This window comes from Eutrigla gurnardus (assembly GCF_963514095.1).
Source record: "Eutrigla gurnardus genome assembly, chromosome: 19".
NCBI classification, from domain to species: domain Eukaryota; kingdom Metazoa; phylum Chordata; class Actinopteri; order Perciformes; family Triglidae; genus Eutrigla; species Eutrigla gurnardus.
In genome coordinates this window covers 2734772-2746479 of record NC_139930.1, presented here as the reverse complement: position 1 = coordinate 2746479, position 11708 = coordinate 2734772, and the positions used below count along the sequence as shown (strand labels likewise).

The 11708-nt window shown below is 44.1% G+C and overlaps 1 protein-coding gene across 1 annotated transcript; it reads left to right on the top strand.

The window, feature by feature from the left end:
• Window positions 1–5327: 5327 nt before the first annotated feature.
• Window positions 5328–7382, top strand: LOC311030244 (tripartite motif-containing protein 16-like). The gene has a single exon (XM_084035899.1). It carries the CDS (start codon window positions 5363–5365, stop codon window positions 7025–7027), a length of 1665 nt encoding a protein of 554 aa, XP_083892025.1. The 5' UTR covers window positions 5328–5362; the 3' UTR covers window positions 7028–7382.
• Window positions 7383–11708: the final 4326 nt, after the last annotated feature.

The window sequence follows — 11708 nt, the reverse complement described above, 5'->3', positions numbered from 1 at the left end:
GTCCAATCACAGACCTCCCTGGGGTCAGCTGATGAAGTGAACCAGATGCCAGAACTCTGGGTGGAAATTAAAATGACTTTAAATGATTTAACTCAAAGCCCTGAGGAAGATGAACCTCTGCTTGATGTTCTCACCTCCATCTTCACCCTTTCCCTCAGCCAGATCATCGTTGCCTCCTGCTTTAAGACCACAACCATCGCCCCCCTTCCTTTACAGGCCAGTAGCACTCACTCCAATCATGTTTTGAGAGAGTGGTGCTGTCCCACATTCAGAGCAGGATACCAGACCCACGGACCCCCTGCAGTATGCCTACCGGCCCAACAGGTCCACTCAGATGTTATCACTGCAGTCCTCCATCATTCCCTCTCCCACCTGGAAAACACACTTGGTCTTTGGTATCAATCGGATCACCTGTATAGTCCGAGTTAGATTAGGAACAACCCCTGTGGATGGCCAAAAATGGCAATTCTTGGAATTTTTTGGAAGCGCCAAAGATTATTCGATTTTGATGAAAATGGACATGTATGTTCTTTCAAGCGATGTCAACATAGGTTTTGGGTTTTGTGATGATTGGCACAAAGGTTATGGAGTTATGCTAATTGCGTTTTGGAGCAACAACCCTCTTATGTTCATTGGCCGATATCTTCTGAATAAAACCATAACAAGTCCTAAAAGTCAAATAAACAAATACGTTTGTTTTCCTGAAAACTGTTTTGGTTGTGGCTTATCATGTTATTCGTTCACAAACTTTAATGTGGATTTGTTACAGGCAACATTTCTCAAAATATGTCAACAAGACAGAGCCAGGCTCGTCGACTACATTGTTCAGGGGGCCACTTTTTCAAAGAGCTGAGGGACCGGACAGTTCCCCTGACGCCCTCGACCCTTTTCTGGCTTCATGAATTCACAACTTTTACTCTTTGTGTTTATTGGGTGTAATTTCTGCCATACATCCAGATATTACATGTACTTTTATGTAATATGTGCGATAAATAAAATCTGCGAGCAGCGATGAACGGGGCCCTTCACACACGTCACAGGTAACGGCTTGACCTTTGTACAATGAAATAGAATAAACCATTTAGCTGTGATTTATAGTTTTTCTATTTTTTTCTGTTTTCTATGACATTTGCAAAACAGGAAGTGCATTTCTCAAAACGATTTGTACAAAAAGCAAAACAACATGGATTACCTGCAAAAGCCAGTCTCTTGCTGAAAATCCTGAGTTCATCTCTGAAAAGTAAATATCTGTGTCAACGACCATGTCAGTGACATCAGAATGACAAGGCCTTGTGTCATGGTGAACAGATAAGACAGTCAAATTGCTTAGTCATGTTGTCAGTATAACAGTGTACTCTGGAGGGTGTTCTGATGTAAACTATGGCTAAAGTTCTGATGTGTTACACCTTAGTGTATGTGGGAGATTGATTGCAAGAGACTGGACAAGATTCACATTAATGCTTTGACTGTTTGAACTGTCATTTGTTCTTACGTTATCGTTACTGCAAAAACGTGCAAAAACATGTGTCGCGTTACTTCATTGAAGGCAGAAAAAAACAAATGTTACGCTATATTAAACAGAGATGTGACAAGCACTAGGACCAAGCGGAAAACGGCCGCTCAAGCTGAAGCCTGTGATTGGCCGTCCCCGCTGTCACTCCTTCTTGCTTGCACACCGGTCTGCTAGTCTGCGGTCAGGAGTCCTACAGGAGTCCGCTACTGTAAACTGCCTGGTTCACGTCAGCTAGAAGGATTGTAATATCAGAGGTTTCATTTACATCAACGTTTGAATCGGTGTCCGTGTGCGTATGTGTGTGTGTGTGTGTGTGTGTGTGTGTGTGTGTGTGTGTTTGGTAATTAGATGCAGCCAGGATGTCTAAAAAAAGAAAAGTGGACATAAGAGACTTCTTTAGAAGTCAAAGTGTAAGTTACTCAAAGAAATGCGTTACACCCATCCTGCAACACCTTCACTGGCTCCCAATAAAGCAGCATATCCACTTCAAGATCCTCCTCATCATTTACAAAGCTCTCAATAATCTGATCAATAAAATGTATTATTATTGTTATTATTACTAATGGATTAGAATTGGGTGATAATGTTTTGCTACATGAGTTACAACCAGTAAAACCACAAAAGGGAACAGAAAACTAGAAGAACTACTAGAAAACACAGTGAACTATAGAGTTAGTTTTATTAAAAATACTTTTGTCCCCCCCACCTCTGAAATCAAAATTTCGTCCTTGCACACATTACATAAAAACATACGTACAGTATGTCTACTGTTTTTTCCCCCTAATTTACACTACAAGAGTAAATATATTTATTATTTTTTTCGTACATTGCTTAACAAGCATAATTTAATTTTGCTTAGTTGTGACCCGTTGAGGTGCAATAAATATCAAAAGTTCCAAAAGATATATTGTGTTATTTTTATCAATCCACTCTATAAGCATAGTAATTATAAAATCTCCAATAAAATGGTTTAGATTTGTGCACTGTGGATTTCTGTTTGTAATGTATTGAGTATCCATTCCATTATAATACTCAGATTTGTCATAAATAATTGAACACGCACATGTATTTTAAGTTCCGTCAAAGAGGGATGGAGATGGGGTCCAAATTATTTGACACATCAGTATTTAAAAATGATTTGAAAGTAACGCAATAGTTACTTTCCAAAGTAACTAGTTACTTTTAGAATTTGTAACTCAGTAACTACTTTAGTTACTTTCTGGGAGAAGTAACTAGTACTTTAACTAGTTACTTTTTTAGAGTAACTTGCCCAACACTGGTCAGCATATACTTTCCAGATAGATAGATAGATAGATAGATAGATAGATAGATAGATAGATAGATAGATAGATAGATAGATAGATAGATAGATAGATAACTTTTACACTGTCACACTCCAACTAGAGCACTGAGGTCAATTCAATTTAAATTCAATTCAATTCAATTCAATTCAATTTTATTTATAGTGTCAAATCACAACAGAAGTCATCTCAGGACACTTAACACATTGAGCAGGACTAGAATACGCTCAAAATTTCAAGAGTCAACACAATTTCAAAGTCCCAACATCACCCAGGGGCAAGCGTTACAGTGGCGAGAAAAAACTGCCTTAATAGGCTTTTAGGCAGAAATCTGGTGCAGCCCAGGCCCTTGGGTTCCAACTGTATTTGGTGTTGGTAGTATAGTAGTAGCAGCAGTAACAGAAGTAATAGTATCAACAGTAGTAGTCCATGGCAGCAGGCACAGCCACGCTGAGATGGATCCATCCAACAATGTCGCTGTAGACCAGAAAGCAGGAGTAGATTAGCAGTCACACAGCAGGCAGGTGGAGGTATACAATGTGGTGTTTCCAGCATCAGGCCAGTTAGCAGTCTGCATCGGTCAGGACCTCAGTGGACTCTGCTGGACCAGAAAGCATAGCCAGACTCCCGGGAGTGATCGTGTAGTGTAGTGTAGTCAAGTTAGTGACAGTAGAGATGCCGATTCCCATCCTGCAGGTCTTTGGACTGTGGGAGGAAGCCAGAGAACCCGGAGAGAACCCACGCTTACACGGGGAGAACATGCAAACTCCACACAGAAGGAGCGCGGACCGACCTGGGAATCGAACCCGGGACCCTCTTGCGGCGAGGCAAGAGTGCTACCCACTACACCACCGTGCAGCCCCCGATTTTAGTCAATTACTTTAATTAAAAATACTGGCGGTAAGAGTCAAACAAGACCACAGCATGGAGACCCAGGGGAGGATTGGCCATAGGGAGAACCGGGAGTTTTCCCGGTGGGCCGGTCAATAATGGGCCGGCAGTGGCTGCCTTTTTTTTTCTCTTTTTTTTTTGCTGCAGCCCAGGGAGAGAGACATGCAGAGGCCCACAGAGCTCAGCTGCAGCCCACAGACACATTAGAGGCCCAGTGGCTTGTCTGTCTAAAGAATACCTGGCCCAGTGGCCCTATGATAGGCTACAGAGGTCCAGTAGTCCCACCCATTTTCCAGACCCCTACTAACCTGATTAATAGTTGCTTTTATTAACCACTATTTTATATTTTCATCAAAGCATGCCACACATTTGCAGATCTACAAGCTTAAAACTCACATGTTGCCATGTGGTGTGGTTTGACCACCTTGCTATCAGCCTGCCAATGCCATGAGTGAGTTAAATAAACAACACTCTTGAATCTTAAATCCTTTCTCCAGTATCCTTCTTAAGAGCAAATGAGCAACATACTGTGTAGTCATCATTTATGTTATTCAAGGCTCCAGAATATAAAGGGATATTATTCAGTATAGTAGTGTTATTAAGGGCTTGTGTGATTATATGTACAGTACATCAACGGGCCGAGTTGGCACAGTATCTGTGGCGGATTGTGGTGGGCCAGTCTGGACCAAAAAGTCCAGGGCCGAATTTTTGTCCCAGTCCAGGCCTGGGGAGACGTGCTAAGCAAGAAAGCACAAGGACTCCGGGGGAACATAGAGAGAGAGAGAGAGAGAGAGAGAGAGGCTCAGTGTGCCACTATAATCCCCCAGCAGTCTAGGCCTATAGCAGCATAACTAAGAGCTGGTCCAATGCAAACCTGAACCAGCCCCAACTATAAGCGGTGTCAAAGAGAGAGGTTTTAAGCCTACTCTTAAATGTGGGAACAGTGTCTGCCTCCCGAACCAGAACCAGAAGACGGTTCCACAGAAGAGGAACTTGATGACTGAAAGCTCTGGCCCCTGTTCTACTTTTGGAGACTTTAGGAACTACAAGTAAGCCTTTATTCTGAGAGCGAAGAGCTCTAGCAGGACAGTATGTTTAATGAAGTCGGCAGGTCTAATGATGTCCCCAGGACCAGACTCAAATCCAGGGGGGACCGAGCCTTTGTGGGGGCTGCACCAAGGCTCTGGATCAGCCTCGGGACATTAGATCTGCCCAGACCCTGGAGGTTTTTATGTCCTCATTGAAGACTCAGCTTTTCTCTCTGGCTTTTGATTCAAACTGAGCAAGACATCCTTTTATTGTATGTTTATGTGTTCTGTCTTATATTATTGCATGATGTCTACTGTTTTATTTATTGTCCAGAACAGCACTTGTCAACTGTTGGGTGTTTTAAACACGCTTTATAAATAAAGTTTGAGTTGAGTTTGAAGGCTCTGTTAGAAGTGAGGAAACAAAGTCAATGTGCCGCTCCTCTTCCTGGAATGAACCCCAGCTTGAGAACGCCTCCCTCCTCTCTCTGCTCACACACACACACACACACACACACACACACACACACACACACACACACACACACACACACTTCCTTGTTCCTCCCCTTCAGATCTACCATGTGAGGAAAGTGAAACTCAGACAGTCGTCGTCGCTGAGAGGTGAAATGGCGCAGAAAGGAGTTCAGCTGGACCGGGAGACCTTGTCTTGTTCCATCTGTCTGGATCTACTGAAGGATCCGGTGACTCTTCACTGTGGACACAACTACTGCATGAAGTGTATTGGAAGCTTCTGGGATGAGAAGGAGATCCACAGCTGCCCTCAGTGTAGGCAGACCTTCATACCGAGGCCTGTCCTGCAGAAAAACACCATGTTGGCAGATCTGGTGGAGGAGCGGAAGAGGACTGGACTCCTAGCTGCTCCTGCTGGTCTCTGCTATGCTGGACCTGAAGATGTGGCCTGTGATTTCTGCACTGGGAGGAAACTGAAAGCCCTCAAGTCCTGTCTGGTGTGTCTGGCCTCTTTCTGTGAGAAACACCTCCAGCCTCATCATGAATCAGCAGCATTTAAGAAACACCGGCTGGTGGAGCCCTCCAACAAGCTCCAGGAGAACGTGTGCTCTCGTCATGATGAGGTGATGAAGATGTTCTGCCGTACTGATCAGCAGTCTATCTGTTATCTCTGCTCTGTGGACGAACATAAAGGCCACGACACAGTCTCAGCTGCAGCAGAAAGGACCGAGAGGCAGAGAGAGCTGGAGGGGAGTCGACTAAACATCCAGCAGAGAATCCAGGACAGAGACAAAGATGTGAAGCTGCTCCAGCAGGAGGTGGAGGCCATCAACCACTCTGCTGATAAAGCAGTGGAGGACAGTGAGGAGATGTTCACGGAGCTGATCCGTCTCATGGAGAGAAGACGCTCTGACGTGAAGCAGCAGGTCAGATCCCAGCAGGAAAGGGAAGTGAGTCGAGTCGGAGAGCTTCAGGAGAAGCTGCAGCAGGAGATCAGTGAGCTGAAGAGGAGAGACGCTGAGCTGGAGAAGCTCTCACACACAGAGGATCACAACCAGTTTCTACACGACTACCCGTCACTGTCACCACTCAGTGAGTCCACACACTCATCCAGCATCAACGCCCGTCCTCCTCGCCGCTACTTTGAGGACGTGACGGCGGCGCTGTCAGAAGTCAGAGATGGACTACAGGAAGTTCTGACACACAGATGGACAAACGTCTCACTGGCAGTGACTGAAGTGGATGTTTTACTGCTACAACCAGAACCCAAGACCAGAGCTGGATTCTTGAAATATTCATGTGAAATCACACTGGATCCAAACACAGCAAACAGACGTCTGTTATTATCTGAGGGGAACAGAAAAGCAACATTTATGATTCAAGACCAGCCTTATTCTAGTCACCCAGACAGATTCAATAATTGGTGTCAGGTCCTGAGTAGAGAAAGTGTGACTGGACGTTGTTACTGGGAGGTGGAGTGGAGAGGAGGTCGAGTTGGTGTAGCAGTCGCATACAAGAGTATCAGCAGAGCAGAAGGAGGGAATCCATGTGGGTTTGGATTAAATGATAAATCATGGTCTTTATATTGTAACAATAACAGTTATAACTTCTGGTACAACGGTGTTCAAACTCCCGTCTCAGGTCCTCGGTCCTCCAGAGTAGGAGTGTTCCTGGATCACAGAGCAGGTATTCTGTCCTTCTACAGCGTCTCTGAGACCATGACTCTCCTCCACAGAGTCCAGACCACGTTCACTGAGACCCTCTATGCTGGACTTCGTGTTTATGATGGATGTAGTGGTGAGATCTGTAAACTCAACTAGACAGAAATCATTTAAGAGCTGAATGACTTCACCTTCCTCCTCCTCTCCCCCTCTCACCTCCACCCTCCTCTCCCCCTCTCACCTCCTCCTCCTCTCCTCCTCTCCCCCTCCTCCTCTCCCCCTCCTCCTCTCCTCCTCTTCCCCTCTCACCTCCACCCTCCTCTCCTCCTCTCCCCCTCTCACCTCCACCCTCCTCTCCCCCTCTCACCTCCTCCTCCTCTCCTCCTCTCCTGCTCCTCTCCCCCTCCTCCTCTCCTCCTCTCCCCCGCTCACCTCCACCCCCCCTCTCCCTCTCCTCCTCTCCCCCGCTCACCACCACCCCTCCTCTCCTCCTCTCCCCTCTCCTCCTCTCCTCCTCTCCTCCTCTCCCCCTCCTCCTCTCCTCCTCTCCCCTCTCCTCCTCTCCTCCTCTCCCCCTCCTCTCCTCCTCTCCCCCTCTCACCTCCTCCTCCTCCTCCCCTCCTCTCCTCCTCTCCCCCTCCTCTCCCCCTCCTCCTCTCCTCCTCTCCCCCTCCTCTGCTTAGCGATGTACTTCTATGTTCTCCTCTTCCCCCTCCTCTCCTCCTCTCCCCCTCCTCTCCTCCTCCTCCTCTCCTCCTCTCCCCCTCTCTCCTCTCCCTCCTCTCCTCCTCTCCTCCTCTCCCCCTCCTCTCCTCCACCCCTCCTCTCCCCCTCCTCCTCTCCTCCTCTCCCCCTCCTCCTCTGCTTAGCGATGTACTTCTATGTTCTCCTCCTCTGCTTAGCGATGTACTTCTATGTTCTCCTCCTCTGCGTGGCTCTTTGGTGGAAACCAGCAGACCTCCTTAATCCCAGCTGCTTTGTTTTCTTTCTCTACGTTAGTAAAGAAATCTAGAATCCCACGTAGAAAGTGATTGTGTGATGAAATCATTGATCCTTTAACAGACTTCACTGATGAGATCTGTGGACACACTGAAGCTTTCCATGATGAATAAAGCAGCGTGAACAAAGTGCTTCCTCCTCGTCTTCATTCCAGGGTGTCATACAAAGCTGCTGGAGAAGAAGCTGAGTTCAATCCTGACAAGAACACACATATTGTTCTTCTGGTTCTGGTTCTGTTGGTTTTCATGCAGAGGAACGTTCAGAATGAGGCCGTCATGTTGGTTATCATCATAATAATAATAATAATAATAATAATAATAATAATAATAATAATAATAATAATAATAATAATAATAATAATAATAATAATAAATGGAAGTAGCAGAAAAAAAGCATCCGCACACTCAGATCTGAGCAAAAGTCCTTCTTCTAAAGGCAGCTTCCCCTCAGAGACCTTCTTCAAGTCTAGAACGGTAGCAAGACAATGTAGCAGCACAAAAGGTTCAAGGATCATCACTTGATGATGCCACGTAAAATGACGGAGCGGGGTCATCGATGCTGAGGCACAGAGGTCACAGAGGTCACCAACTTTCTGCAGAGTCAATCACTACAGACCTCCAAACTTCATGTGGCCTTCAGATTAGCTCCAGAACAGTAGAGAGCTTCATGGATGGGTTCCATTAGGGGGGAGAATCTTTGGCTTCACAGCGATTCCATTAACGATTCAGTAGAAATGTTTATTTTTTTTATTAACGATTCGATTCTGTAACTTTTAACCAAAATTCTATATCCATGAAATAAACATCAATAATACGAGTGAGACTATCTGGATTCTTCTGAAAGGTGAAAAAATAAACCACAGAATTACTTATTAAACATATTTATTCTATAAAAATAGACTGCATAATATTTTATGCTGAATACAAAAATGTAATCAAACATTGCTCAGTTATTTTGAACATTTTTCAATAGACTACATGCTGGCAGGGAGAGAGTGTTAAAAGTCTCAACACATTAATCATAATTAAGAATCACGATTCATAAGATTTAACACATTTATATGGATTATTGGTGAAGCCAAAGCGAACAGTAAAATCAGCGTACCCAAATGAACTGTAGGAGTTGATCTCAGGGGCGTCAGGTTTTAAGGACAGGGGGGGGGGGGCTTAGCCCCCAGGAGATGCACAGAATGTGAGCGAACGTTTGGGGTGGTGGAGTGATTATTATGAATGTATTATTTTTATTATTATTATTATCATCATTATTATTATTATTTTCCACTGATGACAATCATACGTGAATGTGCTCAGCTCTTGTTTCACTGTGTGCATCCATGCGTAAAGTGAGAAACACAGCTGATAATCCAGAAGGAAGTCACCCCATAAAAGGAAGTCACCCCATAAAAGGAAGTCACCCCATAAAATTCCAAGACTGCCTGCATCACAAATGACTCACCTTTCCAGTAGAGGTTTCTCCCCTCTCACTCTCTCTGCTCCTCTGCCCTGACTCTTACAGGTTTGATTATTATTAGTGTATTATTATTATTATTATTACCGTATTATCATCATCATTATTATTGTCATTGTTATTATTATCCACATAATCATATGTGAATGAGCTGGTTCACGGTGTGCATCTGATGCTCCAGAAGGAAGTCACCCCAAAGATAATATGAAGAGTGCACACCTAACTCTACAAACAACCAGGACCTTCACATTGCATGTCGGACTAACTAGCTAGCTACTGTAGCAGAGTACTTTTTGAGCTGAAATGTAACTTTTGACTGCAAAACAACAAAGGTAAGACGTGCACAGAGATATACAGCATGCATCTCATGCTGCCTCCTGTACAGGGGGCTCTCAGCTACAGAGTGTGCAAGCCAGGTTTTTTTTTGTCAAACAGGTAGCATTTGGCAATGACGTGGGACTTTCTGCTGTTAGCTGGGGGGCTGCAGCTAACTTATTGTTACTATCAGCAGTGATGAATACTTACTCTCTTGAAACAATTCCGTATATCCATCACGTCACGTTCTTCTCCTAATGCTGCTCTAGTCGGTTCTGTGTGCTCCGCTCCCGGTACACACACTGCAGGTACCCAGGTACCGAGTGCTAGGTTGCAGGGAAAACGTGGACTGGGCTTCAGTGATGTGGGCGTGTTCTATATGAACAAGTGGAATGGACTGGATAACCACGCACTGACTCTGACTCTCTACCGCTTCCACTATGAAGTGAAGGGAAACTAAGATTTATGATCACATTTAAGTTAATAATAACTGGTTCATTTATTTAAACTCATATTCTGGCCAGATTGCTGTTGTCCTCAATCTTGAAGTGACTCGGTTTGTTTTACGTTCCATATATTCATAATTAAAACTCTGTATCCGATCTGACAACGTGTTCATAGAGATGTAACATTTTTAAGCAGCTACTGAACAAAACAGCTTAAACTCATACTGTACGACACCCTCCAACAAATCCTGCATTATATCAACTGCAAAATGACCAGTGCACTGAAAATCCTGTCATGAACCAAGCACACAAGGGTTTAACCCCATAAACAAAAGGTAGAGCAGGATCTTCACTTAGTGCATTACAACGTTCAATATGAAGCTCTCTGGAGCGCAGACTAAGTCCTGGATCATCCTCAGAACAAACACACGGAATTTCTTCCTCATTTGTCAGACAGAAGCTACAAAAGTATGTTGCACTGAAAGATTCAACAAAGCCGAGCAAACTATTCAAAGCAAGCTTATCTGCCGTGACTTGAATTACAGAGCCAAACACTGGTTCATCAATAAATGGGAGTTGATTCCTTCAGTTTCTAAAATGTTCAAATCGTCATTAAGAGGCTTTAATATTTCTTCAAGACCGTACGTCTTTAAATCCTGGGTGTAGAAAAGAGCTGCAAGATGTCTGTTCATTAGCACAGAGTTCACCTTGGCTGGGAGGTTTTTTAAAGGAAAATAAACACAACCAAGTTTGTGGATCCCCTTCTTAGAACCCAATGCATTAGCCATTTCTAAATCCTCCTAATAAAGTAACATTTGTAGAGCATGTCTCTGTTGTGAAGAAAGAGGATGGTTTTGGAAATAAACCCCATCATTAATGTCTTTGTATGTCCCCTTTTTACAGTGTTTCTCTTGTAAGAAGCACTCTCTTGTCTCACTGTTTCTGAAAATGGATGTAGTGTACCTAAAATGGGTACATACATGAACTTGTCTGTTACAGGAACCTGACTATATGAGTTCTATGTCTACGTGTATCCACTCTCACACCAAGGACAAATTCTTTACAATCAACTATTTCCCATTTTTCATCATAATATTTTTGGCTCTTCATCCATGTTAAATTTGGAAAAGGGCTTGTCTAATGGATTTAAACAGTGCTCTACTTTCTTATACATTTCTGACTCCTGAGTTTCAGAGGGAAATGTTTGGAGAACTGCTTCTTGTGCTCGACCTTGAACATCACTAATAACTTCCTCCATGGAACCAACTATGGTTTGGATAGTGCTTTGAGAACAAGCAGAGGTTTGTAAGTGTGCAACAACTGAACCACATTCTTTCAAGAGAGTTCTGTGTAATTACAGGGGGAACCTGTAACATGTCCCCCAGGTCCATGCTCCTATGATTTCAGTTCCACCTCTGATCACCATACATACAACACCGGACTTGGACCTCATATTCACACCAACACTTCACCCATTCCCGTAATCATTACACACCACCACCACATCAGACACGACCACACCCACTCTGTGAACTTTCATCATCTCAGACCACTCACAGAACAATCCACCACTCCAGTCAACAAACCACCTGTCACCATAAACTTGGCACTTT

Bases quoted from the DNA above. Each gene is read 5' to 3' on its own strand.
- LOC311030244 (XM_084035899.1), top strand. From the start codon at position 5,363: ATGGCGCAGAAAGGAGTTCAGCTGGACCGGGAGACCTTGTCTTGTTCC.